This window comes from Oryzias melastigma, linkage group LG16, assembly GCF_002922805.2.
Source record: "Oryzias melastigma strain HK-1 linkage group LG16, ASM292280v2, whole genome shotgun sequence".
Lineage (NCBI taxonomy): Eukaryota > Metazoa > Chordata > Actinopteri > Beloniformes > Adrianichthyidae > Oryzias > Oryzias melastigma.
Window position 1 is genome coordinate 6,245,672 of NC_050527.1, and position 26,402 is coordinate 6,272,073.

The following is a 26,402-nucleotide window of genomic DNA, read 5'->3' on the forward strand; positions in this document are numbered from 1 at the left end:
AGGAAAAGGAGGGAGAAAAACGCACAGGGACATCCACAAAAGAGATTGATTACAGGAGAACAGACGGCCGGCTTGGAAAAAGAAGAGTGTCTGAGAACAATCGAGGGAGATTGAAATAAATAAAACAACTGCCAAGTAGAGGCACTCCTATTATAAATGTTTCTACTTTGGTTTGGAAAAAAAAAGCACATTTTGAGAGAATTAATTAGGCAATAAAGGAAAAAAAAAGGTGAGTAGTAATTCTGTCTGAGCAAGCTGTGGCAGCTCTTTAAACACAGCTGTCCAAACAGGCATCAAACACAAGACGCCATACACAGCTGCTCACGGCGAGGTGGAAACCCACGTTTCACAAGAACGACAAGTTAGACATATTGAAACTAAAACAAGGCTTTATTAAAAGAGCTCTTCTCAGCTGTTACAGGTTTCATCTCACTAGGGAAAAGTTTCAATTAAAATATTTACAAGGATAAAATGGAACAATAAAACATAAAAAGAATAGTAAAAATGAAGAGTAAAATGCATGAATGAAAATCAGTTTCTGAGGCGAGCTCGTCGTGAGGAGCGTGCGATGGGCGTCGTCACTTTCGGAGTTTCGAGCTCTTCCATGACAGCTTCTGATAACAAGGAGAAAAAGAAGAAACCTTCATGAAGTTGGAGGAAAAAAACACTCAAACTACAAGCTCTAAAACTAAACGCTGGAAACTCTAATCATTTGCACTGGCAGAACGCCTCTCCTCCCACTCAAACAGGCACTTGGATCTGTGATTTTGGTCGTGGATAAAAAGAGGATTCCTCCTCTGTTGCAGTCTGGATACGGTGATGTCCAGCTGTAAGAGCTCGCCTCTAAGGCCAATATGACTTTTTGCTAAACATCAGTTTTGAATAGTTCCAGCCTTATTAGCATTATGCAGCCAAAACAACTGAAAATACAACCTCGACTTTTGTTATAATAAAATAAATTCACCCTTTAAAGTAAAACTATAAACATGTTTGAGAATTCTAATCTAATCAAAAGCCTGAAGGATATTTACTTCCTGTTTAAAAATGTATTTAAGAACCCTAATTTAATCATTTTTATTGAATTTGATGCTTATTTTAAACTATTGGACGTTATTGGATTATTTCTGTTCAAGGTGTCTCCTATCAGATCTGCGGGGCTGTCAGGAGGATCTGGATAAGTGCTGCTTGAATGCATGACTCGCTGAACTGTAACGTCTCAGATCCTCAAAAGGAGATTACAGCCTCAGCTCAAGACCCTCAACTTTGTCGTATTGACCTCAAATATTGCTGTAATCTTTTATAAACAAATAAGACGAACAAACATAATAAGCTTTTTAAGTGAGCTTCCCTATTTAATCACTATGGCACTAAAAGTGAATATTTAAGACAAAACAATTGGCAATTTTTTTCAAATTTATTTAAAATTGGAGAATTTTTGAATGTAAATAATTGTGATTAAATGTGAAACCCACCTTCGTCATCCTCCCCTTCATCACTGCTAAATGTGATCACAGGTTTCTTTGACTTGCGGGACCTTTGAGGTGTCACGAAACTGTCATCAGCGTGACTGGAAACAGAGGACTTTGTTTGACCTGAAAGAGGAAAGAAAAGGAATAAACAACTTTGAAGTTCTCCCCAGCTGAGAAAGCAGAGTCTTAAGGTCCAACCTCTCTTTGGGTGACGGTTCCTAGTGGTGGCATCACTTGATGGTTTTCCATTTTTGTTCTCTTCGTCCATCTCTGGACTCTCTACGTTCTCCAGGCCTCGGGTGTGCACTGCGGTCAGCCGCTTCTCGAACTCATCAATCTGAGCCTAATAAAGACATATTTGAGTTTGCTATTTTGCCTTTAGGAGCCTAAGAAGGAAAAACTCCATCTATTTGAAAGAAATGTCACCTTAAACTGCGGTTTAGCACCGCGACGGAGCTTAGAAGTGATGGAGAGCAGAGGCTGGTAGACTCCAGGTTCTGTCAGCTTATCGCTGTAACACTCCCAGCATTCCTGCAGCCTCTTAAATCCACGCTCACACATGGATAGCAGAGAAAGGGACATTGCCAAGTCGCACCACTGCCGCTCCGTCCTGAAGAGAGCATAAAAGAGGGTTTAGGGATTAAAACATAAACATGATTAGCCTCAACAGAATGAACATGAATTCTAAAAGCCCAGACAAAAAAAGAGCTCATTGCTTATGAACACAGCATTGCCCTGACATTTGGACCAAATCCAATTTTCCAGGAACCTTTTATATCTAAATTCACTTTGCCTTTGTATAATCTAAAATGTCCTTCATTTAAGCTCAGAGTATGGATGAAATATGAGTCAGACTCTGAAGCCCGGCCAGGCCGGCCTCGCATCCACTTTCTTAAACTATCCAGGAAGACTATAATGAATGCTTAACAGGAAACAAGTTATGTGCAGTAACCTGCTCTGTCTGTCTTTGACAAATTGCTGTCTAACAGATGCAACGCCCAATAATTAAGCAAACATCACAATGAAATACTGCAGAGAAGATGCATCAATGAGCAACTAATTTTGATCTGAGGGAGGAGGGGGGTTGGAGTCCATTTGGGGGTGGACAGATAAAAATGAGATGTACTTACTTAGCAGTTCTGAAGCGCTGACATAGTTTCTCCACCAGAGACTCAGTCTGTCTCTCTTTAGTGATGTAAGAGAACAGCTGTCTGAAAATCAAACGCCACGTCAACAAAAACCTTTATACACTCAAAGATTATGGCAGAGGATGAAGAGCGACTCACTTCATGATGGTGTTGAAGTCCTCAGAGCTCATGCCTCTTTCTGGATCAGACAGTCGGCTGATGATGTCAGGGAGGAGGTTGTAGATGGCGTTGTCCTGATGGTTGAGATGAAGGGAAAAAGTCAATAACCCGTTATTATATTCGCCCCATGTCTCCGTCTTTGGTCGTGTTTCACCTTTGAAGCCAACTCATTGAAGAAATTCAAGGCCAGACTGGTAATGTGAGGCTCCGGGTCAATCAGCAGCAAAGCTACCTCGCTGACCTGACCTTTGACCTTCAGCACATCCTTGAGCACCAACTGAGTAAGAACGGTCACAGCTGTCTGCCTCACTGAAGGCTCTTCATCACTCAGCCTGAGAAAAGAAGAGGCAGTGCGGTGTGATTGATTTCTGAAGGTGGATCCAAATGAAGAGTCTTCAGCTGCTGTTTGTGAACTGTTGCTATAGTTTTCTTCTGATTATGAAGAGAAAAAAAATGGTCACAGAATAATAAAACTGCCAATCATCATGGTGTTGATGGTTGATGACGCGCTAAGAACTTATTAAAAGAAAAAAATTAAAGAGTTGAACTATTTAAAGAGACATCTGGAGGTCCAAGAACAAAACATTTTCTTAAGAGCTCCATAAGCATTTAAACCATTTAACACGAATAAAAGTTTATTATACTCATAACTTTGATATTAATTTTTTAATAAATATTCTATATTCAAATGAATCATATCTTCTTGCTAAAATAAACTCAAAACCCACAGAAAAAAAGTTTTATTCTTTTCTGGCTGTAAAGGCTTTGAAATTGAAACATTTTAAAGAGGATTTTGGCAAATATGATCAGATGCTGCCAAAAATAATCATGACCACTTAAAAATAGAGAGAACAATTGGAGCCGCTCAATATAAACAAAAAAACAAATAAATTTACTACATCATAGTTTTCAACTAGCTGTCCAGAGCAAGGAGCAATCCCATGATATACCAGAGGAATGGTTGAAAATGATGTGAAGAGGAGCCAAATCAGTTCACCAGGTGACCACTGGGTGGCTTACAGCAAATTCTGTCATTTTCAAGTGCAATTAAGTGAATCCTAATAATCAAATATTAACATTTTTTCTCAAATATAATGGCATAAAAGTTGTTCAAAGTGATGTCTAAAGGTATAAGAAGCCATTTAAAGACCTGCTTCAAATGAAAACCGTGTTTTTAACATGTTCTTGTAGCAGTTTTCTCAAGATGGACAACCTATATTAAAGTTAAAACTGTGTCACAAAGTACTTCTTTTACTCAAATCCTCTTGGATCAGGACCAGATGAAAACCTGAAGTTTGAAAAATCTCAGATTTGCGTTGCAGAAACTGACATGGACATGCCAGAATCTTTGTGCTCCACACCAATCCTGGTCTGTCCACTTGCAGATTAACGCCATTTTCTCTAATAATAGTGTGAACTTCAGGCTTATACGTTACCAGTTCTAAAGAATGCCGAAAAACATTGGAAACATATGTTTAATATGTAGCCTGTGTTGAAGTTGTGTCCTCATCATTAACATTTAGGCTTAAAGCAAAATTGGTAAAAAACAGCCAAAAGCACGACGGCCGTTCGAACAACTGTCAGAATTTTGGCTGAACACCAGCAGCGACAGACCAATCCAAGACCAATTTAGATTTACCCTCACCCAAAAAAACGAAAACCGCACGACAAAATGAACTCATTTACCATTTCTCATTTGCGCCAGGGAGTAGGGCTTTGGCAGAGGATCACATACACTAGTACATACCACTTCCACTTGCCAATGCTGAAGCTTATGACAGCAATGAACAAGGTAATTAATTCTTAATGCGCTTATCAGGAGGTGGCAGGGCAGCAGCCCTGAGAACAGTGGAGGTGTGTGTGGGAGACAATTAGGAAATAATATGAAATGCTTATCAGGTAGAACACACTACAAGAGCAACGGAGCATTAAAAAAAAAAAAACATAGTTTTACATGTAAAAACACCTCACACTGTGAGCATTATCTTTTATTATAATTAAAACTGAACTTCAAAAAGCAACTTCAGCTTTTGCGTTTACAACAGGAAACCTGGGGAACTTTTTTGCAAAAGAAATGGAGAGACAGTTCAGTCCGCTTCAAATTAAACTGTAGTTATGGAACAAACCTTTGCAAAACAGCATAATACTTTGCAGAAAATTATTCCTGTCTGTACTATATAATTACAACATGCTCAACACAAACGAGGGAAAAAATTATAATTAAGCTGTTCGTTGTCTTTCCATGCCCTTGACAGATGCAGACTCAAACTCCACCCAAGTTCGTGATCGGCAATTTTTTTTTACACTCCCATTAAAGCCATAAAAGCAACAGAAAATTACCATGGCAACCAAAGAGGTCAGAAAATAGGACACGATATCACAATTTGCCAACACAGATAGTCACAAAGTTTCCCGCCCATTAAAAAGTCATAATAGAGAGTAAACTTTTTCCATCAAGTGGTTCAGTGAAGCATTTTGACAGCAGCAACACTCCACTGGGTTTAGAGGAACATCACACCGGTGGTGGGCTTAGATGGCTCTGATGTACAAGCATGAGGATCTGGGGGCTGTTTGCCACAATAAAATGTACAGTACACCCACACAACAGATTCCTCGCGCACAGACTCTCATACATCATTCCATATGGAGCAGGGAAAAAAAATATATAAATCTGTTATTATGAATATTTACATCTTCCACTGAACAGTTACCTTGCATAGAGGTTCTGTGTCCAAGGCTCCAGAATGTTTGGAAATCGGACAATCAGGTCTCCCAAAGCAATGATGGCGTTGGCTCTGACAACAGGGAGAGTGGAGCGCTCCAAGACCGTAAACATCAAACGAATGTTTTCTTCACAAACTGATGGGCTGATATAAGATAGAAAGATATCTGATTAGGTATCATACAGGGATTTTACACATGAGCTTAAAACTGAGAGCAGTGTGTTTACTTTATCATCATGTACTGAGACAGTGCCAGACACGCAGCAGTGGTGAGCTGAGGGTGAGAATAGCGCCCCGGAGAGCTACACACTTTCACCAGCAAAGGCAGAAAAGCACTTAGCAGGTTCTCCTCTGAACAGATTGAAGAGGGAGACAAAGAAAAGAAACTCACTGTCCATATGAAGAGTTTCAATTCTGTTAATAGATATATATATATTTTTTTTTAAATATAATTGGATCTGTACTGGAAAAACAGAAATTGATTTTCTTTACCTGCAAGTAATTCTGTATCACAGATTCTTCTGATGAGTTCAGCTTCTGTATCTTCAGCAGAGGCACCAATCAGGCCAAGTTCCTCCTCCATAGTACTTTCATTGGACGTCTGTTGCTATAAATGATGTCAAATGAAAACAAAGTTCTTCAAGCAAGACAGCATCCATCATAGTAATGCTTGATTTGATGTTTGAAAACAAACCTGGAGAAAAAAAACTTCTAATCATTTAAGTGAGTAGAAGAGGGGTAAAGTGAAGACTTATGTACCTTTTAAATTCATACACAAAGAAGTCTCCATTCGTATAAAAATATGTAGTTATTAAAATGTAGAAAGACACTTTAAAATGTGTTTTAGCAGCTACTTACATCCTCAGCTGTTGAAGAGGCAAATTTAAAAGGCCTATACTATGAAAAATCTGTTTTTTTTTTAGCTTGTAAGTGTATTATAATGTTAATTCCTCAAGAAAAAAAAAACCCAAAGATGTATTTTGATCCATTGACACATCTCTGAGTATTCCTCTTAAACCCTGCACACCAGCCCCTCCAAATCCACAAAAACAACTTCATATTGTGACGTAGATGAGTAAGAACTGTCCCTTTCAGGAAGCGTCTGCTGTGCCAGCACCGGATCTCATTGGCAAAACACTTCCATTTTATATGAACTTTTTTTTTCCCTTTACAAAATCTCATAGGAAAAACTTCTACGTAGCTTTCAGGTGAGTCACCTTTAATTCTTTAAGCAAAACACAAATACTTCTAAAATGCAAAGGTTGGGATATTTGAAAGGCACCTTAGCTTTGCTGGTTGGCCCCTTCTCCTTCTCCTCCCTCTCCTCCGTCTCTCCTCTCCTCCTCCGGAGCTCCGCACTCACACTGCGCTCCAGGTGAGACACCTGCCAGAAAGCCACGCATCCACACAGAGCCAGCAGCTGGGCCAGACAGACGCAGTTCACTGGAAGAAAGGGAAACATGTTTTTAAATGACAAAATACAATTATGGTGTGTTTTTAAAATGAAAATGTTTCTAAAGAAGGCTCTACCTTGCTGCTCATTGGTCTCTTGAGAACCATTTGGCATTTGGTCAACGTCCTTACAAACTTCTCCACCTTCAGAAATCTGATCTAGCAAGAGGCGAGCGCTTCGCTGGAGGAGCCGAGAGCACAACTGTTCAGGGGATTCAGCTAGGAAGAAGATGAGACGGACAGCCTGCTCCATGAAGCTCTGCCAGAAAGGGTCTTCCATTACCACACCTGAGGTGAAAACAGTGGGAAAAGAAAAAAAAAAATGGAACGAGGCAAAAACGTATAGTACAACCTAAGATAAATTCTTAAATCAGCACTTTACCTTCTGCAATGGCCTGTGTCAGGCAGGTGAACAGCTGGTGGTCCTGAGGCAGTCTGAATGGGGCTCCTTTTGACTGCTAATGAGGAATAAAATAAAGGCTTTTTTTCTGACAGTAGCTACGTGTTCATTACACATTTGTGCAAAACGTTATCGAAATTCTAGGTATTTCCAAAAAACAAATTCGCAACGACAGTTTCCATCAAATCATAATTATGTTAAAAAGAACAAACCAACTCATGCGATTAGTCATTAAAAACATAGCGATGAAAGAGAACAAGTATTTTTTTTATTGATTCACTAAAAGGGAACATTTGGGTGACGTCACAGCAGCGTGGCACAAGTGCAGCTAGTCCTTTGACAGAAACAGACGCACGTGAGAAGCCTGTTCAGCGGTTTAAAAAAACAAAACATTCTAATAAGTAAGCAGCTGGAACTTTTTTTTTCCTGTTTAAAATCACAACAAGATCCATTTAATTTTCTATCACGGCACTCGCGCTCATCCTCAAAGGAGACATCTGTGTCTTATTTAGGCTGCAAGTTGTAAAAAGTGTGGCTGCAGATGAAGCGAAGATGAAATCTTGGTTAGGGATTTTACGGAGGAGCTGTACGATTCTGTATGACACATCTTATAATGAGCTGTGAAGCTGTGGGACCTCTCGTGGCCCCCCGCTGAGCAGCGCTCGGGACAGACACTTCATACCAAGAAGTGCATTGAATTCATTGGAGTTTTTTTTTATAAGCCCCAAAAACCACCTCTTCCAAGCGCAAAAACTTTTTTTTTTCCAAAAATGCGAGTTTTTTCAAAATTGTAGCGTTTCCGTTAAGAAAATGTATTATCGAAATTCTAATTTGAGAAATTTCAGAGATAATGAAAATGCGACTACAGTACATTTAGACTGCTTTGATCAATATTGACATGATCAACCAAACAAAACACAATCTGATTGTATCAAAACTACAGTGAACTTGGGTGTTTGTTTTATTTTAATGTTATTTATGCTGTAAAATTAAAAGGAAAAATACAGCTAAAATCCAGCATGTTTTTGTCCTACTTTGGACACTCAAAAGTATTAGTGTAATGTTGAATTAGTTTTCCTGTGAGCTATGGGAAGATGATCTCAAAATGGAAACTTAAACATTTAGGTTCCTTGAGGAAAACATATGCAGTATTATTCCTAGACTACCTGACCAGAAGTCTTCAGGTCAAATGTTTAGCGAGAACTTTTGATTCTTACCCTGACGTGGTCAGTGATGCTGCAGATGGTGATAACTGTGTCTCTAGCTAGCAGAAAGTCTTGTGTAGCCTTTTCTCCCACAGCTACTGAACAGAGAGTATCCAGGTTACTGAGCACCACTTCTCTTTCTGCCCTGTTTGGGTTAAAAAAAAAAAAAAAGGATGTTTTTAAAATCCAACTAAAGCATAAATATTGTATAATCTCAATTGATTATGCCTTCATGCAAAGTGAGGCAGCAGTAACAGTAACCTAAATGACCCTGCATGCTCTGTGCTGGTCTTATCAGTACTAGGATGCTGCCCAGATAATGCATGTGGGAAGATGGGTGAGTAAAGCACAGAAGGTTTAATAGGTTACGAATGCTGCTGGTGCTGGATGAGAAGCAGCAGTGTGGGAGGACTGCAGAGACACTCTTTACTCTCTCACTTGCCTATTCACTCCCTCTTCCCTAAAGCAATAGTCTTTGAGATATATTGAGAGAAAATGCATAAATACACACACACACACACATATAAAGAAAAGGAGCTTAGTTATTTGGTCGTGACTGCAGTTACAAAGAGGAGCACAGGCGGGGAACTCGTATTCAGACCAACAACAATTTGTTGAATATCAAGCAGCTGAAGAGGAGGAAAATGTAAAAAGGAAGTGCTGTTTGAGCAGGCAGAAATTACATTAATTGCAGTTCACATCTTTTTGTGCCCTGCTGTGGTAGTATAAAAGGTAACATTAAATGAAAGTGGAACAAATCTGTGTTTGGATAAAATAGGATAAAGAATGAAAAAAAAAGGGAATTTTGCCTAAAATTTGTATATGATTTGTTTTGGACAGAAGAGGAATAAGGATCAGCTGCTGTTGATGGGGTATCTGTGTGTAAATAAGATGGACTCAAGTAGAACTCTGTGAGGTTACTTGATGCATAGATGAAGAGGGAGGACTTTCAGAAATGAGGGACCAGGGAGCAGCCAAAAGGCAAAGAAAAATGAAAAACTTGGTTTAAATCCTTTAAAAGAATATTGTTAGTATTATAAAACAAACAAATGTCCACCGTGTCCAGAGGGACATTTCCTTAAGTATTTAGTCTCTTACCGTGCAGCCATGCCCAGCAGCAACACAGCAGCTCGCTTGTGTAAGACGGAAGTCTCTCGTTTACCAGTAAATCTCTCCCACAAGACCTGAACCACAGTGGACTGGAGGTTGCTCCCATTGGCAAAGAACTCCTGCACCTGCAAACGCATACATGATGGCAAGTTAACAACTTTGCATATTCAATTCTAAAATTCCACAAAACCGCATAGTTCCAACATCATTTTTTATTGGCATACAGTGGTCCTTGGCTATATTGTGGTTCACCTGCCCCAGTAACCGTTTTTTTACGGATTTTACATGTTTTTTTTTTTAACAGCGCATTCTGTTCTGCAGCCTGATTGGCTGTAGACCATGTCAATCAATCAATCTCCTATATGCCTCGTCTCCTGTACAGAATTGATTCAGTTTGCCAAATCCACATAAATCTTCCATCACAGCAGATCTTTGTTTTCATTCTATAAAGTTTAACTTTAAGAGTTTAAACAAGAAAGTCAGAAAAAGTTATAATCTGTCTGTATAAAAGGTGTAGCGAGGGGTTTCACAGCCTAAAAACATCTATGTTGTTGCAAAAAATAAAGGTGATTATGTCTCTTTTGTGAATTATTACGATAAATGAGGGACCACTGTTGGTCAAGTGTTAGTCAAAGATGAAGTTTTAACAACAAACAATCAAATGACTCATGAAACAAAAAAACAATTCTGCTTACAATTTCTTCAAGACACTGGATAGTTCCCAGAGATGCATCTATCATCAGCTCAGAGAGATTATCGACCAGAGTTTGGGCTTTACTTCTAAAGAGAGAAGAAAACAAGAAGTTTTTATTTATTCACATCACTTAAGCCAATAAAGATCTTATTGTTATTCCCTCCTAAATTGGAAGTCAAGGAAAATTGCTAAAGACAGACACCGAAAAGTGTGTTTTTAATTCCTAAAGCGCTGACAATAATCAGGGTTCCTACAAGTTATTCAAGTTAAATTTAAGAACTTTTTAAGGCCACGCATGTAAAAAAATTAAGACCAATTTGTCAGTCTGTCCCATTTTATTAATCATTTCTCATACTAATTTATTCCAATTTTATGATTAAAACTGTAGCTTCTAATCTTGTTGTTTGTGTCATAATGTCTTAGTGTTCTTTTTCTTTAATTTTCAAACCGGCAGTGGGCAATCAGTACCTTTGTGCATAAAGTTGTTTTTCTATCTTTTATTTACATCATTTGATCAAAATGATCTTGTTTGAGAAATTACTTTTTTGACATGAAATATGAAACAGAAGCTTCAAGCAGCTTTTAAAACTTTTAAGGCTCAGATATCAAAATGTAAGACTTTTTAAAGTATTATTTCCAAATTCATAAATTCAATGTTTCTAAGACTTTTTTAAAGACTCTGCAGGAACCCTGAAAATTGTTTGACATAAGCCTTTGTGATCTTTAAAGTTGTAAAAATGTTCCATTGGTTTCACAGACCTGACCGTGTCTCCTTGAGGGTTTAAATACAGGCGCTTGTACGCCTGAATGACGGCGTCTTTAATGGCAGCATCAGTTGACCAGACCAGAGGTAGCATTCTTCTCACTCCACTGACAGAGTTCGCAACACTGAACTCGCATACAGTCACACAGAACTGCACGGCCTCCTGAACCACTGAAAAGAAAAAACCCAAACAAATTTATATTAGTATGTGCTTTTATTGTCACTTTAAACAGCTGTAAACCAAGATGAAATATCAAACTAGATGTGACCATCTAACCTGATGTTGTTTTCCAATACAGCATGGTGTTAATGACAGAGATTGCTCTCTCCACTTGTAACGCAAAGGTTTCTGTATCTTTCAAGTACTGCACCAACATCTCCTGCTTCTTCAGCTCGCCATCCTCTCCCTCTTTACTTCCCTCCTTCTGTGGGGTTGGTGGCAGGTTCTGACTGAGCTCAGGTGTGTCATCAGAGCCTAAGAGAAATGACAGATGCTGGACTGAACATGTAGACTATAATTAAAATATATATACAAATGTAAAATATCTTTTAATTGATGTTTAATTAGAGCATTTACAAAGCCTACTTCTCAATAATTGAGCTGCTTGAAGCGATTTATATTTGAAAAGCAAGCGAACATTGTGCATCTAGAACAAAAGAAACAATAACAGGCTATTAACTTCTAAGTTCTTTCAGACAGAGTCACTTGTATACATCTGAGCTTTCAAGTTAAATGGCAGTGAGAACAATAAAATGCTTGAATCAATAATGGGCCCAATTACCTGCACTTAAAGCAGAGTCAGAGAATCATACAAAAAAGGGTGGCTTCTGCAGTTCAGATTTTTTACTCAACTCTCTTCTTTCTCTACCAATTAAAAGATCCAAGAAAAACAGAGATTGGAAGTCTCATCAGTTCTGCATCTTATGCGGAAATAATTGACTTCTGCCAAATGACTTTGCTGAGCTGACAGGAAATTCGATGAGAACCAAACACTGAACGATAGATTAGTTAATGAATGTGTTCATCGTGCTTGTTCTTTTATGTTTCACACTCAACAGCTATTTTTCCATCAAAAATTTTAAAAGCATATATGGAAATTGATTGATTTTCAATTATTCAAAATCAGGGTGGATAAAAGAGTTTATCAAATATTGACAGAAAAGCTTTTAGTGACCAAAAAACAAGTTTTACCTTTGAATATTAAAGCCAACACCTCCATTAGATTGTCAGCAGTGAGGGTGGTCAGGGAGGCAAACATCTCTGACTGTGGGAAGAGGCTGTGAGCTTTCATGCAAAGCTGAACAGCCTTCCTGCAGTGGGAGGAGCAGAAATATGTCACTGTTACATTCTTAGCTAATTCAGTCTGAGAAAGAATAATAATAGGAATATAAAATAACTTATGTATTAACACTACAATCAACTTTAACCAAGATCTCGGCACATGATTAGCATCACCTGTATTTGTTGACACGAAGATACTGAGCTATCTTGACTGCAGTTGCCATGTCGTCCTCAGCTGCCTCCACATTACTGTCTTCCTCCTGCTCTTCCTCTGCTTCATTTGTGGGCTCCAGCACTGTCCTGACAGTCACAAGGAGCTCGGGCTCCATGGCAGCCCAGAGCTCAGATGCTTTGATCACTGCAACTGCAGGGAGGAAATATAAAAATAATAATTCAGTCAAGGCTACATCTGCAAGGGCTGAAGAGAAAATGATGAAAAAACATGGCAGCAATCTGGTTAATCAGAAATTGAATTTAGTAATCTAAATTGAGCTGTGGGGAAACTTTTTTAAAGCACATACACTTAAAGTACAACTCCAGCTATATCTTCTGCTATTGTAAAATTCGTTCACAATAGTATTTTAATAATGATTATGCAGTTTTTAACCAAAATCAAAAAGCATGTTGTTTTTTTAGGACATATTTTCTGCAGCTCAGCAGGAGCTCAGTAAAAATTTGCCTCTGGTTTATGGCGTTTTGTTTACACTCTCCCGCTATTCTATAGCACCTCACGTCCAAGCTAGCATTAGCAAAGTAAAAAAAAAAAAAGGCAAACGATAACCAAACTATCCAGTTGCACAGAACATGTTAAAAATACCAAAAACACAATTTTCATTGGAGTGGGTCTTTAAACACTAACTCGTATTCAGATTAACTATCTAGCTAATCATGTACGTTTAATTACCTTACCTAAAGTTTGATTAAAAGCACAATAACATAGGAGCGGACAAAATTGCAATAACTTCTCAAAACTAAAGTTAAACTCAAGGTAATTATTCAGCCCTCAGATTACCAAAGACACAGCTCATTGTTCACTGAAAAGTAACGAGAGAAGAGAAACACCTCTAGCCAGTTGCATACAACAAACACACACATGCACACGCACACTGTCGGCTTCCTCCTCATGATTATTCCAACATAGCTTTACCGGAATAATGACACGAGTTGAGCCAAGTCACTGTCAGCAGGCCCTTACAGCAGTGCAGGAATCCTCCCCTGCACTGCCAAGATTACCTGCTGGATTTGGCAGAAGAACTCAACTCTAATTCAGTGAACTCGCATTTGCCTTCGTCTCATCACTGGGCAACAAACGGAAACTTGTCAGGATTTAAATTAAAATGCAAGAAGGGAAGAGTAAGCATTGCCATAAACCTTCAAAAGAAAAATGTCTTCAGTAGAAATTTCTATTTATAAGACATTAGTAAAGCTTAACACAAGATTCTTCACCATCATTTCAAATATAGAAAATGCTTTTAGAATTAAGTTTGGGTTAGTTACACTGACCAGCAATTCTAACTTGCAGAAAAGTAAACTATTTTTGTGAGCAAGTTAATAAAGATAAGAGGTCAAAAATATTCAATTCCTGCTAAAGACCTACTGTAACATTTGACCTGTTATTGACAGCCAGGGTTACATTGAATTACTCTTATAGATACAGTTTTTAAAAATCATATAATTTGATGTCCTGGATTCTTTTATATCTTTTGTCTCAAAGTTCAAGGATATCTATAATGAGCATTATAGACTTTTCTCATCTTTTCTGAAGGAAAATGTCCAGAACCAGTGACTGAGAACTTCAGCAACTTAACTTGAACAATCCACATAGCAATTTATCTTCCCATAAGAGAACAGAGAAAACATGTAATAACTTAGCTACTAGATTAAACTAAACTGAAATTATAAATAGTAATGTTAAATTATATCATGTGTGTGTGTGTGTGTGATTGTGGCCCTGCAACAGACTGGTGACCTGTTCGGGGTAAACCCCGCCTTCACCCATCAGTAGCTGGGTCAGGCTCCAGCAACCCCGCGACCCAGAAAGGGACAAAGCAGCCAAGAAGATGAATGCATCTTAAATTGTCCACATCTTTTGTAATTTTATTAATTTTTCAATACCCTTTAGCAATATTTGATTCATAAAATTTAAATCCCAAGTTATGCTGTAAAGCTGCTAAAAACGTTGGACCACTAAAGTCATAAAATAAAACTAAACCTTCTTAAAAATACTATAATGGATGATGGTCATAAAGACACCAAATACACAGCATAACATACTTTATCCAACATGGCTGCACTTGTTGTCCATTTTAAGATTTTTACAGTTTTGTTTTTAATGTAATGTCTTAAAGGTTTTGTGTTTAAAGCATTTTGGATCTATTTCTAAGCAAAAAAATGTGCTAGTCCATTTTTATTTCTTTCATATTAAATTTAGATGTTATTACTAATGGCTGGTTTATAATACTTTAAAGTTTTGCAGATGTAAAGAATGTATGGAGCAGGTTGAACTGCGAATTAACAGAAAATAATTATTTAACTTTTGACTTTGGTATAATTGAAAAACAGATGAACAAAAGTTTGTTTTGCCTCGTGGTCTTGGAAAGTATTAACCTTTTTCAGAGCTCCTACACAGACAACATCCACTACGAAAGTAAAACTATGCATTTCAACAGAGAACCTAATCAGAACTTGTAAAAAACAGCAAAGCAACATAATGAGAGCTAGATTTTGGTTTGTCATTAGGAGTACAGAGTTGAAGTACAGAAGATTGGATTACTTGCTTTAAACTCAGTTTGTGATCAAAGAGTATAAAGGAAATTTTAACAGTTAACTAAATGAAACTACATTATTCTGTGAAGTTAGCTCTAAACTGTAATTTAGTAGTGTCGCTTTTTTCTTTATTAATTGCAGATGTAAACATGGTTATAAGGACAGATTTTTGTTTTTCATCAATTAAAGATATTTCAGTTACCAGGTGCTTTCTCTGCGAGTTTCTCTTTCATTTCTCTAAGTTTGGCCGTTTCTTTCTCCAGAGGTTTCTTCAGATCTGCACTACTTAGCTAAAAGACAAAACAAGTTCAGTACCGTTAGGAAATCAAAACAAACAAAAACCCCAATTTAAAGTTTGACGGACTGTTTTAGTAGTTACCTTGCAGCTGTAAGGATTGTGTGCAATGAAGGCTGCCACAAGTTGAATGGCACTCTTCACCACATTTATGGATTTGTCCATCAGCCGCCCCACAGCGAGCTCCATCACCTCGCTGTATCTGCATAGAGGCAGTGCCTGAACACAGAGAGCGCTTTAACTCCCAAGATGTGAATCTTTAAACAAAGCCCCAAAGAAAACTTACTTTGCTGTTGACGATACGAGTGTAGACCTGCAGCACGCGGGTTCTGACATGGGAGTGCGTGTCATGCAGATGTTCTTGCAGTATGTCAAAGAAGCGATCGCGGTCAGCTTTGCTGGTGTCGTCTAGCCCATCCCCACTGAGAACCCTCATGAGTATCTCTCCCAGCACCTCACAGACAGCAACACGCATTGTATTACTCTGGAAAAACAAAATATTTGTCACCATTTAAGCAAAACCTTTAAATTTTTGTGAGAAAAACAATAATTCTGCCCTCAGATTACCAAAGAACACACTCATACCTCACTGAATAAATACGAGAGCTGGGTAAGTTTCTGACCTTTTCCACACAACATACACACACACACTGTCAGCATAACCCAAAGCACTCCACAATAACTTTTTAGGAATAACAATTTGGGTATAGCTAAGTCACTGTTGGCAGGCCCTTACAGCAGAACAGCAACCCTCCACTGAACTGCCAAGATTACCTGCCAGTCAAGGCTAGAAAAACCCAACTCTCCTTCAGTGAGCTCGTATTCGCCTTGGTCTCATCATCGGACAGAATATCATTTTAACACAGTAGGTTTTAGCTGTACTTTACACTTAAGAGTGCAGTGTACCTCTCCTTCTAGGTGTGTAATGAGGACACTGATGTTGGGGATCATCAATTCAGGCACCAGTGCACTGAGTTCTGAGAGGAAGGTGGAGAAGGCTTTGACACCAGATCCCTCTCTGGCAAGTTCTTCACTTGACTTCTGACCAATTTCCCTAGAAAACAAATTATTAAACATGAATTAAATAAAGCACACTCTGTACAAGTGTCTTGCATGTTTATGAGGATTTTTTGCATAATTATGACAAACACAAGATTGTGGCACGAGATGTTCTTGTCGTAGCAGTTCTTGACCAGCAAGGAAATAACCACCATCTTGTTTGTGTACAATATTTGGGAAAAAAAAAAACTTCTTAATCATTTCTTAATAGGACAAGCTAAACATGTTGCATTGGCAGCATTTTATTCTGGGGGGGATTTTTTTTCCCAGCCCCACACTTCTCAATAAGCAAACAATAAGATCAAAGTTAAATAACAAATACTAACCTTATGACTTCCCCTATTATCGCTCTGACACCATACTCCACGCTCCACACCGACACAGCCTGGGCAAATACAGATGGCAACTGCTCGAAGTGTTGCAACAGCTGAATCACTTTGACACTAGCACCTGAAAGAGTTAAAGGGTAAAATTGGGGATCTGTCAAAAACAAGCAGAAATGCTGCAGAGGAAGCCTCTACTAGATTCAAGGTGCATGACAGAGACACAAACCTAAGAGGTGATTGTACTTCTTGATGAGCAACCCTAAAAGATGGATGATACAATCTCTGGTTGGTTTGCTCTTAACGTGACTGATGGTCGGGTTCTCCAGCAGCTTGTAGCAGCAGCAGGTCACACAGCTGGAAAAAAGGAGTGAACCAAATTGGATAAATAGCTAATTTAACCACATAGTATAGATCAATGATAAAAAAAGTACAGACAAAAAATTGTGCAAAATAGGATTTTCAGATCATGTTTTGATTGAAATAAGTAACAAACATCAGACCACAGCTGAATGCTTAAAAAAATAAGTTACTTCATCTTACTGCAGTGAAATTCGTCACCATGGGAACATCAAATCAATCAATTTAACAGTTCCGGTGTCGTCTAACCTTATTTGGTTTGCAATGACATTACTTATGGGAGAAGAAAAAAGCAAGGCAACAATTATTTTACAGTGTCACCAATTCTGGGAAACAACAATAACTAAATTAAGATGTTTAAGAGTGACAGAGCCCTTTTCCCAGAGCTCCATCTGCCAGCTAAGTACCTGATGAACTCTTCCTCCACGAGGGAGAGGCTCCACAGAGAACGAATGTCAAGCTGCAGGAGCTGGATAAGGGTCTGAAGAACGCCCTCCCTCTCGGAGTCCCACTGCAGCAGTCCCTCAATGCTCGATTTACTTTTTTTACTACCCTGCTCAAAACACAGATTTGCATAAGATGACCTTTAAAGATGTATTGTAGAAATGTTAGAGATGACAGCAACATAGATTACAATTATATACACAAATGTGTGTGTGAAAGATTCTTAAGGAGTTTGGTGGTCTGACCACAATCTTTTGCCTGCAGATTCAACGAGTCAAAACAGTACTCTGCAGTAAGATCCTTAAAAATATGAAATGTCTGTAAAGTTGAAAGAAACACTTCAACTGTGAGAAACAGTAAAAACAAGAATCCTATTTGATTTTTAAAGAAAGTATTTGTATAATGGTGCAGAAAAGGAGTACCTCGCAGAGCTGTAATCCATTAAGAAGCTCTACTATCATTCACTCATGATGACCTTAATTAATATAATAATAGCAACGGCAGGAATCGAGTCGTTTTTCTTCCGGATAGGAAAAAAAATTACGAAAAACAACTAATATTTCAAAAATAATTTGTTTTTTTAGTGTTCTAAAGGTGATTTATGATCATATATATGGATATAGTTCACTCTGAAAGGCTTAAGAAAGTCATGATTATGCCCCTTTAAAGAAATCATGATCAACACCATATAAGGGAAATTTGTGGCAAAAACCTTCTTCCACCAGTGAGAGAGAGAGGACAAAATGTGACTGGATCTTCCAGTATGACAATGATCATAAACATCACCTGGGCAACAAAGGAATGACTACGTCAAAAGCATTGGAAGGTTCTGGGGTGACCTGCCCAAATTCTGGACCTGAATCCATAAAAAAGAATATGTGGAGTTAAAAGTTAAAACCCAGGTAAGAGTTAAAAGTTTGTGTTTCCAAGTAACAGCCCCAAAACTGTTAAGTATTGGGATAACCTCTAGTTGTTAACCAAATACTTATTTTCTGCACTATTATGAAAATAACAGGCAAATGTAATACAAATGTGATTTCCTGGATACTTTTCTTAAACATTGTATTTTTCACAGTTAAAGTGTACCTATAAAGAACATTACAGACTCCATCTTTATGCGTGAGTCTGTGATGCAAATAGCTTTTTGTCTCACTTTAGATACACGTTCACTCAACTCAAAAGAATCAAAAACACCCACACACAGTCATAAACCATTCCACTTCATCTTTAGAAGGGAAAAACTGATAGAGGGTGGAAAAGCTTTTACAATATCGTAAATAAAACTCTTCAACACTTTGGAGACTAACCCGATAGCAGACAAAAGATCATAGTCTTGTTTCTACTACACTATATAATAATACTTGAATATGTGATGATATGGTAATTGAATCTTTTAATGTTATCTACTGAAAAACAAAGTGGCAGGAATCTTAAATTAACTTGTCTTACCTTTCCAGGTGCTGTGACAATACTCTGTCTGCAGGAGGCACTTTCAAGGCTCTCTGAGAGTTTGCAAAGCAGGAAGACACTCATTTTTACTGCATTTAAATTATCTTTGCGCTCTGCAGCCGTTATGGACGTGGAGGCCAGAAGTGTTGGAAGAGATACCGCCAGGCCACTAACCACTGACAGAAAGAAAATACTGGGTAAATTAGATCACTTAAAAAAAAGTTTTGATGTTTTAATTATTGAAATATTCAAGATGCTTTACCTTTTATCAGCAGCTCCAGAGTATCTTCTTTGACTGCCAATTCTACTGAGTTGAAGTGCCTAAAGAAGAAAGAAAAGAAAAGAAAAAAAGACGTTTGTTTTTTTTTTTTTTTTAAAGAAAGATTAAAGTAATGTAAAATCATAACTTACTGTAATACACTATAGCCCGTGTCGAAATGTTCCAGGATGCACTGGGGCCCCTGGCTCCTCAACGCAGCCTTGAATTCTGGTGAAAGCGTTTAGTTAGATCTTCAGAAACAAAGGGCAGCGACGTAACTAATCCAGGTGAATCACTTACTACTGAGCTGAGGAGGCAGTTGTTTTGGAGAGACCACATCCTGAACGACATACTGGTTAATACCCCCTGTCTTAACCAGGTCACCCACGCACACAGGAACAAAGAAATCCCACGACATCCCTCCAGTGAAATAGAAATTAAATGTATCGTTACATAAGATAACAATATGTAATTTAATTTATGGCGTAATTCTGATAGACGTAAATTAAAGTTTTCTTTAACAATTATATGATTATCATTCTGTTATCCTTGCTCTAAATCCTAGTTGGCAATCTAAACTAAAACTCGTTTAGCTAAATACAATAAAACATACTAGGAATGTATAGCAAATCCGGCTAATGCTAGCAGAGTTAGCAAGTTAGCTGGCATGGTTAGCTAAACAAACCTATTAAGTAGCTAAAACTTCGTAAGACAAATGTAAAGTTTGGAGAACGTATACAACACAAGTTACCTGTAGAAGTAGCGATATTATTTAACAGTTTGTGACTCTGCAGAATGTGGTAGCCTGCGTTCTTCTTTCCTCTCCCCGTCGTCGGCAAACGGTCCGAGTCCTTCGCTTTTTAAACTAGTTTGGACCTCGCGCCAAAGTAACGGAACGATGACGTCACAAACATGCGCCGTACATCAAGTTGAATCAACACTGCCCTCTACAGGACAACTATGAAAACTGATAAAGTAAGGCGATTTGTCTTGGCTACCAAAAACTACAAATCACACAGGACAGTGTTTTTTTGAGGTAGTAGCTGTATTCAAATGATTGACAACACAATCATCCCCTCACCAATAATTCAGCTACAGAGATGGCAATACTCAACAAATATCTTGCTTTCTGCACAGCATTTTCAAATTTTCAAAATTTCAAATGAAATTAATATAACTTACTACCAAAGATGAATACTACTGACTGTATGCAAATCTCACTAATTTGTCATTCTCAAGCAAAATATAGCATAAAAATACTAAACATGGAAAACTAACAATAAAAAAAGAAAAGAAACCTAAATTGTTTGTTTTTAGTGAAAACTACTTCCAATGTTCCAGTTGTTTCAATAAAAAAACAGGACATTAAAATGGAAATCCATACCATCAACCAGTAAGGGCATTGTAGTGTTTATTATTTATTTAGACAACAATATGCAAAAGGAGAAAAAAAGTCAATAAAAGCACCAAATCAACTTGAAAAAAAAATGTCTACAATATTCTTTAAAAACACAAGAAAATTAACTTCAAATCTTAAATAAATCCATACCCACACTGGTTCTTCATACATACTGTATTAGATCAAAGTTGTAAACACAAAATAAGAGCACCAAATATAAAAAAAGGAATAAAAAAAGTGGGAACTCAAAAGGTTTTAGGTATTAGTGAACAAATACTTTTCTTGTTTTCATAAGAACCGTGTTGTCTCAGAATACCAGGATTTTACTTTCTCTTTCTGTCCTGAGAGCAGCGTGGGCAGTACCTGTTTAACACAAAAGAATAATTTGTTTAAAAAATGCATCGTTTTTTTATTTTTATTATTTTACACATGTAAGCTTAACATATAGCTAAATCCCACTTTGTTTCTTTCTTACCATTTGCCTCGAGGTTTGGTTGTTAAACCCACACATGCAAAATGGAACCACTCAATGGAGCACTGGAAAGACAAACAAATACATTTGATCAAAAAATTGCTTAAAATAAAATATACAAAAATATGCAATAAACAGAGTTTTAACCAAGAAACTTGTTAAAATCTTCTTAAAGATTAAAATATATTGTTAAATATTTTTGCAAGCGTGATGTTTTGAACATTTTTTTATTCTTATTTTGGTTCTATTGAATCATTATAAATATTACCCATTTTATGACTTTTAACCCAAATTAGTCCAATATAAAACTCAAATAGCAACACCTAATATTACACATTTTGAACAAATTTAATCATAGCTGTTGTAGTAATTTAAAATAAATACAAATCAAAATTAATAAAGGCCAATTTTGACAAAGACAATAAATAAAAAAACGAAATAAGAAAAACTCACTTCTGTGTTATCACAGCCAATCATTTCGCCATAAGACACCTGGTGACACAGGCAGTAAGTGGGTTCGTTGGGGTCCACCGGCATGTCCAGAACATCAGATGGGTGAACATTTCCAAAGTTAGATGAAGTGCTATTGAACTCTCCTCTGTGGATTACGGGGTAAAAGGGAAAAGAAGAATATATGTGAGATTATATGAGGTAAAAAGTTCAAATTTAAAACATTAAATAAAAAAAATAAAAAATAAAAAAATCATACGGCTGAAGAAGTTTGACTTTCTTCTGAGCGCTCTTAGGACTGCCATCTTCATCTGAACTTTTCACTTTAGATCTTGTTTTAGCTGCTTTCTTTTCCTTTTGTCTGGAGTCACCTAGAGAAAAAAGGTTTTACTAAACATTCACAAATTCTGTAAGTCTTTAATTAAAAAAAAAGAGCTAATTGCACACACCTTTCTTCCCCTTACTAGAAGTAGAATCGTAGTCTGTGCTCTCAATCTGCTTTTCCTTCAAGTCAGCTTCAAAGCGAGCCAAGTCTGTGTCCAGACGTCTGATGTGTTTGTCGACCTGTAAGAAAAAATTAATCCTTTTAGCGTCTATTTAGACAGGCAGTCTACATTCATCAAGTAATGTCAACTTCCAAAAAGAATAAGGTTGGTGTATGTCAAGGGTACAAACCATTTCATAGGTCTGCATTGCCAGCTGCACTTTATCATCCCCAAACTCCTTGCATTTACTATAGGATTGCTGAATCTGTCTCAGTATGGATAACTTCTGCTCAGAAGAAAGAGTCCGCGCGTTGGCTGTGTATTCCTTAGCCAGAGAGTCAATCTGTCCTTTTAGATCTGAGGAAGAAAACAAAATCCTAAATTTATCAATGCAAACGTTTAAAAGTGAACAAATAATTACAGAATGTTTAGTTAAAAAAGAAGTGTTAATGCAAAAAGCTGTTTAGGAAATTGGAGTTTATGAACATAATTTCATTTCCTATTGAAACAGTCTATTACCAGAAACCATGTTGAGGAGATTGATGTAAAGAAATTAAAAGTTTTAACATGGAATAATTTAAATGTTCACTGCTTAGACTCACCCTCTGTCCTTTGATCGAGATCTCTCATTAAATTGAAGTTTCTCTGCAGCTCGAAGGGGAGGTTTTCTATACCTGGAGCGGCGGGAAAACAGTTAAGATTTTGAACATACACATTTCAATGGCATTGTTTATTATGCAAACATTCAGCGAAAGCGTGGTGGCTAGCCACACATTAGCACATCCACAATGTTATCATGCCATCACAATAATCTAATAAATTAGTAATTTAAGAATAATTCCGTTTAAGACTTATTAAGCTCAAAGGTGAGCATTTGCGTCCACTGGAATGGCACGGAGCATCCCTTTTCTCCGTTTGGTTTCAATGCGAGTCGTGCCTTCCAGCAAATAGACTGAGCCTAAATCCGGTAAACCGTTACAGAACGCCTCGGTTTTAGCTCTACGGGAAGACTGGACACGGGCAACTGTGTGTAAAGAAAAGAAAAAAGTTCAGGGTGATTTTTGTTCATATATGTTTGGAGCATAAGTTAACTTACTGTCCAAATAATGCTCCAAATACATCCCCGCCGCCATCTTGCACAATATAAACACAGCTTCCGTTCCGAGACGGAGGGCGCTGATTGGTTAAAGATGTTAGATTCTGTCCAGGCCAGACCATTTCCTAAACTGAATTATTTTTGATCAAACTCATTATTACAAAGGAAAATGAAGACCTTAAAGATTATATTTAACAGTAAATTATTGTTTTGTGTTCTAGTTTAACGTGCAAAATTATTTATTATTATAATTAATTTAACCCCTCCTCCCATTTTCAACAATTGTGGTCCAGCTCATTTTTTTTTTTTTTTAATCAAGGTTGTTTTGGGTTTTTACAAGTATTTTAGCTTCCCAAACATTAGATTTAATTCTGCTCATCAGTTTTAAACACCACAGTCAACAATTTTTCATAAAAGGTTTATTTAATCATTTAAGTAAATTGTTGTTGCTTGGAATTATCGAACAAATACAACTACTTTGTAATACAAAGAGAAAACTCCATTCTATTGAGCACAATTACATGCAGCTCTGAGAACAGAGCATACCAACATCAGAACACATGAGCTGGTGTTGGGACTGTGATAAAGTTCTTTGTAATCTCAAACATCAGCCTGTAGTCCACACGTCACTCTTTTTCTTGTTTTTCCAACATGGTCTTGAGCTGCTTGAATCTGTTCTTCCCCAGTCTTTTCTTGATAACGGTGGGTTTTTTTCTTGTCTTGGTCTGCTTTTTCTCAAAGCGGCTTCCTTCGTTTTTCTCAGCTGTTGGTGCTTCGTTCTTGTCGTTGGCCTTCGCTGTAGGCTTCTTAACCTCTGCTTCCTTCACAGCCTCTCCATCGGTTTTAGCGATCTTTGCTTTTTTGGGGCCGGAGTTTGATTTGTTTCCTCCTGACGGCTTGAATGTTGTTCCGTTGGGTTTGGTTTTAGCCTTTGATGCATCTTTCTTTTCCAGTTTGCCCTTTTTCTTGTCATTTTTGGACAAAGGATCTTTAGGAGAAGATGAGGCTGCTGTAGCCTCTGAAGTGTCCGTTTTCTCTTCTTCTAAAATCAGAAGAAACACAATGACGGTCACGATAAACTGTAAAGACAATTCGAACAAAGCTGAAAAAAATCCTCACCTTTCTCTGCAGGAGCAGTCGGAACCACATTGGAGAACTTCTTCAACTTGGCTACAAAAAATCCATCCATGTTGTGGGAGTGCGGGTAAAATCTCCGTGTAAGTTTCAGAGACGGATGGAATCGAAACTGTTTGAAACTAAAAGAACAGACAGGTCATTGGTTTACAGAGACAGAACTCTTGCTTTCTAGTTAAGTCCACTTCAGGGAAATCTCATCACACGTACCTGGTAAAGCCTTCTTTGCCAAAGTCAAGTCCGGTGGGGACTAATTTAACGTTCCTTTTCTTCAAAGCGTAGTCTACCACCCACTCATTCTCCTCTACCTGTTGGGTTAGAAGTTAATCATCACCAAAGATAAACCAGTTATAAATTACTATAGAAATGTGGGATGAGGAAAATGATAGAACATTTTGAAGCAAATATTGTGAGGTAAAGCTTTCAGTAAATACTTGTAGTAAGGAGAAAACATGGAGTAGTAATACACTCGCTTTGAAAAAATTCCAGCAAGGGAAAGCCATTTTCACAAAAATGTTTTTTTTTCTGTTGTCTTCTGGTGCTCCTACTTTTAGGGTGCAGCATCTTCAAATCTACAGTTTGTATGACCGGGAATCTCCCAGTTTTCTATGATACGAATTTCTTCTTTAACCTAAAGTCCTATTTTTTCCAATACCAGTGGAACTAGGATTTCTGCTAAAATACTACATTAACAATTTATTTATTATTTTCCTTAAGAAAATGTTTTTTTAACCCATTATTTAAACTGAACACAAGTGAAAATGTCATAAATAAAACTTAAATATTGTGTCAGAATATAAGATAAGATATTTTTACAGGAAAACCAACTTTCTGATTTAATAAATTGATGCTGCATTTCCTATTTTTTATTTTAACCCAGCCAATTCTACAATGTCTACTAATTTGTCTGCAAAATTAAAAAGAAGTTTGAATTGCATTTTCCTCACACATAGGATAGCCATCTGGCTTCATCTCCCTCGATGAAGTTTTCACAGTTCTCTGAGGAGATTTTTTTTGTTTATTTAAAGAAACAAGTACTTTTGGGGGGGTCAAGATAAAAAATGGCTGGTGTTGACAGCAAAAAAGTTAAAAGACTGAATAAATATGGGGGCATATATATATTTACACGACTGATCCATTCAATTCTTTCCAAAATCTAAAAAATTCAGGAACTCTTATAAAGAAAAGCCCACTTGCATAAGCATGTACCGTTATTGAGCATGTGCAGTAGACTACGTATCCTCCTGAAGGTGACTCAGCATTGACTGAATCAATAGCAGAAAGAATGAGCTCTTTCTGCAGATGAGCCGAGCGCAGGATATCCCCTTCTTCCTAGCAGGAGCAACAGATTTAAAGGAAAAATATATTGATTACATTAAAAAAAACTAAACAACTAAAAATATATATATATATTTTAATTCAGCTTTTACCTTACTGGTCTTGACAGCTGGATCTTTGGCGATGACTCCTGTTCCCGAGCAGGGTGCGTCAAGCAGAACTCGATCAAACCCGCCCATTACCTTTAACAAAATGTCAACATTAAATGTTAAAAACCAGCCAGCTGAACACAGAAAACCCCTCAAGAAGCTGAAACTGTAGAGACTAAGGTCCTAACCCTCAGACGGATGACAGCAAAATGCAGACCGATAACCACACGTACCTTTGGGAACTGCCTGCCGTCATAGTTGCAGATCACAGTGTTGGTGACTCCCAAACGGTGAACGTTTCCCACCACACTCTTCAGTCTTTCAGAGTTGGCGTCGTTTGCAACAATAACTCCTGTGTTTCTCATCAGCTGGGCTAAGAGTTGAAATTTTCGCATAAACGTTTTGAGTTTGCCAGAAGGTGTCTGTTTTATTAGAATAATTACCTATGTAGGTGGTCTTGCCTCCTGGAGCAGAACTCATGTCCAGCACCAACTCTCCTTCCTGTGGAGAAAGAGCCATGACAGGCAGGAAGCTGGAGGCTCCCTGCAGCATGTAGTGACCAGCCAGGTACTCAGGGGT

The 26,402-nt window shown here is 37.6% G+C and overlaps 3 protein-coding genes and 2 non-coding genes across 5 annotated transcripts in view; all 5 read right to left on the bottom strand.

Annotated features, from left to right (window-relative positions):
• Positions 1–371: 371 nt before the first annotated feature.
• ncapd2 (non-SMC condensin I complex, subunit D2) lies at positions 372–20,774 on the bottom strand. Its single transcript, XM_024267736.2, has 32 exons — positions 20,112–20,774; positions 19,661–19,780; positions 19,513–19,588; positions 19,364–19,422; positions 19,102–19,277; positions 17,616–17,761; positions 17,078–17,205; positions 16,852–16,975; positions 16,373–16,520; positions 15,753–15,950; positions 15,551–15,685; positions 15,374–15,461; positions 12,580–12,769; positions 12,316–12,434; positions 11,401–11,598; positions 11,120–11,294; positions 10,362–10,446; positions 9,655–9,791; positions 8,569–8,701; positions 7,334–7,409; positions 7,030–7,239; positions 6,782–6,942; positions 5,992–6,106; positions 5,727–5,850; positions 5,488–5,643; positions 2,931–3,108; positions 2,756–2,850; positions 2,600–2,680; positions 1,896–2,079; positions 1,668–1,812; positions 1,473–1,592; positions 372–614 (listed from the first exon to the last, which is right to left on the bottom strand). The coding sequence occupies exons 2-32, from the start codon at positions 19,776–19,778 to the stop codon at positions 532–534; spliced, it is 4,161 nt and encodes a 1,386-aa protein (XP_024123504.1). The 5' UTR covers positions 19,779–19,780; positions 20,112–20,774; the 3' UTR covers positions 372–531.
• On the bottom strand, positions 13,404–13,709 carry LOC112144125. Its single transcript, XR_002918846.1, has one exon. It is a non-coding gene; the product is annotated as a small nucleolar RNA U85 (small nucleolar RNA).
• On the bottom strand, positions 16,020–16,312 carry LOC112144129. The gene has a single exon (XR_002918850.1). It is a non-coding gene; the product is annotated as a small nucleolar RNA U85 (small nucleolar RNA).
• Positions 20,775–20,918: 144 nt separating the features above from the next.
• ing4 (inhibitor of growth family, member 4) lies at positions 20,919–23,415 on the bottom strand. The gene is made up of 8 exons (XM_024267881.2): positions 23,263–23,415; positions 22,769–22,840; positions 22,357–22,523; positions 22,131–22,245; positions 21,941–22,052; positions 21,685–21,829; positions 21,235–21,296; positions 20,919–21,122 (listed from the first exon to the last, which is right to left on the bottom strand). The coding sequence occupies exons 1-8, from the start codon at positions 23,297–23,299 to the stop codon at positions 21,083–21,085; spliced, it is 750 nt and encodes a 249-aa protein (XP_024123649.1). The 5' UTR covers positions 23,300–23,415; the 3' UTR covers positions 20,919–21,082.
• A 251-nt stretch (positions 23,416–23,666) lies between these two features.
• Positions 23,667–26,402, bottom strand: part of nop2 (NOP2 nucleolar protein homolog (yeast)) — a 7,885-nt gene continuing 5,149 nt past the window's right edge. Inside the window, exons 9-15 of the mRNA XM_036215898.1 lie at positions 26,267–26,402; positions 26,057–26,196; positions 25,827–25,916; positions 25,606–25,728; positions 24,607–24,704; positions 24,382–24,518; positions 23,667–24,304 (exon numbers count right to left, since the gene is read on the bottom strand). The exon at positions 26,267–26,402 is cut by the window's right edge and continues 4 nt beyond it. Of these exons, the coding sequence (XP_036071791.1) occupies positions 23,889–24,304; positions 24,382–24,518; positions 24,607–24,704; positions 25,606–25,728; positions 25,827–25,916; positions 26,057–26,196; positions 26,267–26,402 (1,140 nt within the window). The 3' untranslated portion in view covers positions 23,667–23,888. The remainder of the gene's footprint in view (positions 24,305–24,381; positions 24,519–24,606; positions 24,705–25,605; positions 25,729–25,826; positions 25,917–26,056; positions 26,197–26,266) is intronic.